At 38.9% G+C, this 5,456-nt stretch overlaps 1 protein-coding gene across 1 annotated transcript; it reads right to left on the bottom strand.

Annotated features, from left to right (window-relative positions):
* Positions 1-1,148: 1,148 nt before the first annotated feature.
* LOC136424939 (protein O-linked-mannose beta-1,2-N-acetylglucosaminyltransferase 1-like) lies at positions 1,149-5,254 on the bottom strand. The gene is made up of 5 exons (XM_066413591.1): positions 5,113-5,254; positions 4,385-4,530; positions 3,718-3,802; positions 3,192-3,308; positions 1,149-2,880 (listed from the first exon to the last, which is right to left on the bottom strand). Exons 1-5 carry the CDS (start codon positions 5,210-5,212, stop codon positions 2,876-2,878), a joined length of 453 nt encoding a protein of 150 aa, XP_066269688.1. The 5' UTR covers positions 5,213-5,254; the 3' UTR covers positions 1,149-2,875.
* Between the last annotated feature and the right edge of the window lie 202 nt (positions 5,255-5,456).

Genomic DNA, 5,456 nt, shown 5'->3' with positions numbered 1-5,456 from the left:
ATGAAACTATGTAGTCATTTTACCGTCTATTCTTCAAGAAATGCTTTACTGCCGTCAGTGCTTTTCTTGAGCATTTTCTAAGTGAATACATGTATAGGGTTGCCTTTATCACGGGTTTAGAACGCACCAAATATTCATTCGGGAGCGTGGTGAAAATGAATGCGTTGCAAAGAGGGACAAGTCATTGAATGGAGCAGACCTGTCGTGTCTCTAATGTCCTTCAAACAAATTAGCAACTGTGTCCTGTGTAATAGGATGTCCTCAATGCAATTTTCTTCTAATTTGTTGTTTGTGCATGCCAAGTAACGCTCACTGTTTAATCTATTTAAGCCTAAAACAGGAATGACTGTTCAGTACAATTAGATTTAAAGTCCAACGGTAGAAGTACTTTAGTGCTGACGCTTGGGTTTTTAGTTGTCTTTTCACTGAAAATTGAAGCGAGTTAAGTAACTTATTTTAACGGCCTCGTTTACATAACCTTACCTCTCTCATTGTACAGTGGGCCATTGTGTTGTTAACAAAATTTTGGTAAAGAAGACAAAATCTGTATCGACCCCTTCAACTTATTTGCCCGAAGTAAGGATGGAAAGGTATATACTTATCCATATCTAAGTCCCTCCCCGTTATGCCTTCGTATTCATTTTGCATTACAGAAAAAATCCAAAGGGATAGAATAGAGGACTTGTACAGTAGATGGAAAGGTGGGGGGGGGGTTAAATCAAAATTTCTTCATGCGGATAGGTCTATGCTGATATCATCTGTAGCTGTTCCAAGTCATCAGGAGACCTACAATGGCATATGATAATGGTTTATTGGTCAGAAATTACCCGTGCAATGGCAGCCAGTGCTGGATTGCTGCAGGGTTTACAATCATATAATACAGAACAGATACATATTTGCTCCACACTTGCACTTTGTGGAACTGTCGCAAGGGTCTGGGCGGCTGCCGTTCGGTGCCAGCAGGTGACCTCAATACGACCTTCCTCAGCCGAAGTTCACACCTGGGTGGAGTCAGGTAAGTCGTGTAAAGAATCCGGGCCATAGCACAATCATGTCTGTATCTTTGAAGTTAACACGAAATAATAATCTACAAGTTGTATTAGCTGGACATGTGTGATCGTAGACAAAGAACAGGGACTAGGAACAACTGAAACAAAGGTAGCGACTTTATTCCCTTAACTTTAACCAACGAGAAAGTCACTCTACTAATAGTCATTATACTTCCAAACGTTTCTAAAAGAAATACATAACGACAACAAAGGTGGGGCTGCTAAAAATAAGTTAAGATCATATAGATTATTTAAAACTACTTCTAATGAAGAAAAAGTAATTCAAATATGAGGGACAGGAATGCAGTCACAAGACTAAGAATCAGCTGCCACAAACTACATATTGAAACGGGAAGACATACCCGCACTCCTCTAGAACAACGATTATGTAAATATTTTACTTTGAATAGAATAGAAGACGAATGTCATTTTGTGGTAGAATGTGGATTATACACCAAAGAAAGAAATGAACTGTATAAGCTTGTAGAAAACCTATTTCCCTACTTCACACATTTAAGTACTGAACAAAAAGTCATATTCCTAATGCGACTAGACAAACCTCCCATTGAAAAACACGTCTGTTCTTATATATCTACTATAACTGAAAAGCGAGGAGAAGTAGAATTTATCTAATGATAGTCATATTCTTTTATATCCGTTAACTGTACTTGTATTTTGTTTTGTTGAGACCTGTACTTAGCCAAGTGTGGCAGAAATGTGCAATAAAGGTCTTCATTCATTCATTCATTATAGGCACAGGATTGTCACCAGGTTGTATGATGTACCGAGTCTCATGTAAGCAATATGTAGAAAACCGTCTTTTTGCATTGATTGTCTTATTCAAACAATCAACGTTAGAACAGATTCATTCAAATATTAATTCTTCCCCCTGCCTGGCGCGGTTGTTACGGCTCCCACCGTTGAGTCATTCCGCGCCAGGCTGGAGGCCTGCCCGCCTTAGCCTGGGACCTCTTCCCCCTCTACTTTGCCCCTCGTGGGGTTATCTGGGGGTTACTTAAGTGGAAGAAGTTGAATTCAATTTTTGTTCTCGAGACTAATTATCCACAACTAGAAAACTGCACTTTGCACGATGTTGGACATTGGTTTCCGGGGGGGGGGGGGCATGGGTAGCTTCATTTATTGCAAGGGAAAAATGCCTCTTTGAAGTGTCTGACTTAGATAATGTGCATAGAGGTAAAAAAATGCATGTGATCAACGGACTGTTATAGATAAGACTTATTTGCCAGGCCACAAATGTTACATTTTCTTCAGTGCGACAAACTGCTCATACATATTTGTTTATTCCTGCTAGCCTGGTGTTCATAGCAAGGGACACCCTTTTCAAAGTAACAGTCACATTTAGGACTTTACATACATAATATCAAATTAAAAGCACAGCAAAATATACGTGCGAACTGCTTACATGTGCATTGTTACTTAGGTGCTTGACACGCGTTACAAATATGATCAATGATAGCCGTGTTTGCTAGGAATGTTTCAAATAAAAAAAAATTACATTTGGTAATCTTTACAATATTGGTACATCACACAAAAAGTATCTCATCATTACAAATAAGTGAAAGAGAAACTATTCGCTAAAGAATTTATAGTCATATAAAATTCCCTTGCTAGTTCGGTTATCAAGAAAATTGCTAATCACCAATAAAAAAAGCAACCAACAAATGTCTCTTTAGCATCACCATCTTGGCAGATGTTGTCCTAAAATATCATAATCATTAGACCATTTTTTCATCTTTTGGTCATTGTCAATAATCTCAATCCGCAGACGACTGGATTTAGTTGATCAGCTAGAAGAACCCCTGGAATCAACCTAGATGGGCAGAGATAAAGTTGTTTTTTTGCTGAGCTCATAGAACTCATACCTCCATGAAAGATTAAAAGCCATGTCCCTTTATACCTACAGCATTGAACGCTAGTTTGTGTATGCTGTTGTTAAGCTTCTTTACTATATCACCATACCAATTTGAAATTACCGAAATAGCTTAATCACCTATCTAAGAAAAGACTCGGTATATTGACCCATGCTGTTGTTATCTCACGTCAATCAAAGAAAGGTACCAATTGCAGGGTAAATATCTAGAACTCTTCTGAAATTTGAAACGAAATGGTGTTTTCTTTTACCTGCTGGTATAGTCGTCTCCACAATTGTTGGTCCTGCACCTTGGGCGCTCTTTTGCTCCACGAACCAAGATGGAGTCGCTCCCTTCTGAGTAATCATTGCATAGGACTCTCTGGGTCCTGTCATGGGATGGTGAAATATATTCAATCCTTTAAATACTTGAAAACTACCACTGTATGATCGATGATAGTACACAAAGATGGTTCATGTACATTCTGTCTATAGACAAACAAGGAAAGCATATATTCTTATCTTGTCCTGAAAAATTGAGGTTTTCTTTGCGCTTACTATACAGCAGCGCATGTCTTTCCACAGGAACCCGATAGGTACTAGGTGCGTGATGATTGCTTTGTATCAAATGCCGTCACAATTCTCCAATTCAGCAATTATATTTCTTTGCACTCAATCTCTCTTATCTCCTCAAGACCTATCAAAAGCGTCTGTCCAAAGTAAAAAGAATTTGGGTTCGTATATAGCATAGAACTATTTTTCCTGTACATATGAGGAATTAACAAAGAGATACGTCACCGAGCTGAGTAATTGTAGATCCGTACGGTGCAAGATTGACTCGGGTATCGCCGGTGTCCTGAACAACGATAGCTATGATCCGACCCTATAGCAAAACGGGAGTAAAGATGATAGATATATGATATGACATGAAATATATATGACACGTCGGAACGACATCGGAAAGTTTCAACTAACGTTTATTTCAGACATTCTTATCGTTTGTATATCATTCATGTCTGCATACAGCGCAACACGACATTCGAAGCTATTCAGTTTGCAGCAACGGCAATCGCAAACGACATACTTGTTAAAATGATCATGATGTTAAGTATAAGACCTGAACCGCAGTTCGATATATCCTTGATAATAGGAACTGAAGGTCCTAAGTCTAAGTAACTATTTGTAATAAGTAAAGAAAACTTAAGCTGCTATGTTCGTTGAAGCGCACTATAGCAATATCTTAATGTTTCAGAATCCACTACACCTGCCAGCAGAAAAGCTCTGAAAGCTGTTTTTGTAGAGTTCAAATCTATTGGAAATAGATGACTTGCAGACTCAAATGATAACATACCTGCGCTACTGATTTACGTTTTGAAAAAAAAAAAAAACTCTCAAAAAAAGTGAAAAAACTTGAAGACACATCAGACCTTCTTCTAGGAGTGCCCGGTATATCAACTATGATTACCTGTGCAACACCTTCCAGAAAGGTCGTCATTTGTCTTGCTGCTGCAGCGCCGTCTCCTCCCGACCAGGTGTCGAAAGCAGTCTTGTCTACAACTTCTCCGGTCCGCTCATTCAAAACGAACACCTGATGCCCTCGCCTAGCTGCCCCTATTAAAGAAATGAAAGCTCAATATTCATCGTGTATTTTACTTATTTGTTAGTCGTAGTAGTTCTTAGTAATTTGTACGACAAGATTTTCTACAAAAAACGTGGATGCTTATAACTTGTGTTAAACTTGATTAAGTGTCCTTTGAATCGGCATCAATGTATGTCAAATCAAAATTAACACGTACGCCTCTTCATTAAGGTGCTATAATTCTATTAGTCGTAGTAGTTCTTAGTAATTTGTACGACAAGATTTTCTACAAAAAACGTGGATACTTATAACTTGTGTTAAACTTGATTAAGTGTCCTTCGAATCGGCACCAATGTATGTTAAATCAAAATTAACACGTACGCCTCTTCATTAAGGTGCTATAATCCTATTAGTCGTAGTAGTTCGTAGTAATTTGTACGACAAGATTTTCTAAAAAAACGTGGATGCTTATAACTTGTGTTAAACTTAGTGAAGTGTCCTTCGAATCAGCATTAATGTATGTTAAAGCAAAATCAACACGTACGCCTCTTCATTAAGGTGCTATCATTCTAAAAAAAAATAAGCAAAACAATTCCTTTGACCGGCATACTCACAACCCTGATCGATTCTGATTTCCTGTCCGTTACTGACGATATAGGTATTGCTACCGGCACCCCGAAACCCCGGATCTTTGAATCCAGATGACTGTGCCATCACGGTGAAAACTTCTGTGCCTGCCAAAACAACAAGAATCCCTAAAACAGTGTAATTCCATCCAGTGGGGTCGTGTGGCGTAACGGCAGGATTTCCGACTCAGAACTAAGGGGTTCCGGGTTCGAATCCCCTGCTGCCACCGATCTTGTGCCTTTGGGGAAAAAGGCACTAATCACGATTTTCCCCACTCCACCCAAGTGTAAAAATCGGGTACATTATGTGTGTGGGTCACATGTATTGCACT

Source organism: Branchiostoma lanceolatum, chromosome 19 (assembly GCF_035083965.1).
Source record: "Branchiostoma lanceolatum isolate klBraLanc5 chromosome 19, klBraLanc5.hap2, whole genome shotgun sequence".
NCBI classification, from domain to species: Eukaryota; Metazoa; Chordata; class Leptocardii; order Amphioxiformes; family Branchiostomatidae; genus Branchiostoma; species Branchiostoma lanceolatum.
Note: the sequence above shows the minus strand (reverse complement) of the source record. Positions and strands in the feature narration are given on the sequence as shown.

Bases quoted from the DNA above. Each gene is read 5' to 3' on its own strand.
- LOC136424939 (XM_066413591.1), bottom strand. From the start codon at position 5,212: ATGGCACAGTCATCTGGATTCAAAGATCCGGGGTTTCGGGGTGCCGGT. The intron at 4,531-5,112 runs GTGAGTATGCCG...TTTCTTTAATAG, and splicing joins AATCAGAATCGATCAGGGTT to GGGCAGCTAGGCGAGGGCAT. The intron at 3,803-4,384 runs GTAATCATAGTT...GTTTTGCTATAG, and splicing joins TTCTGGAAGGTGTTGCACAG to GGTCGGATCATAGCTATCGT.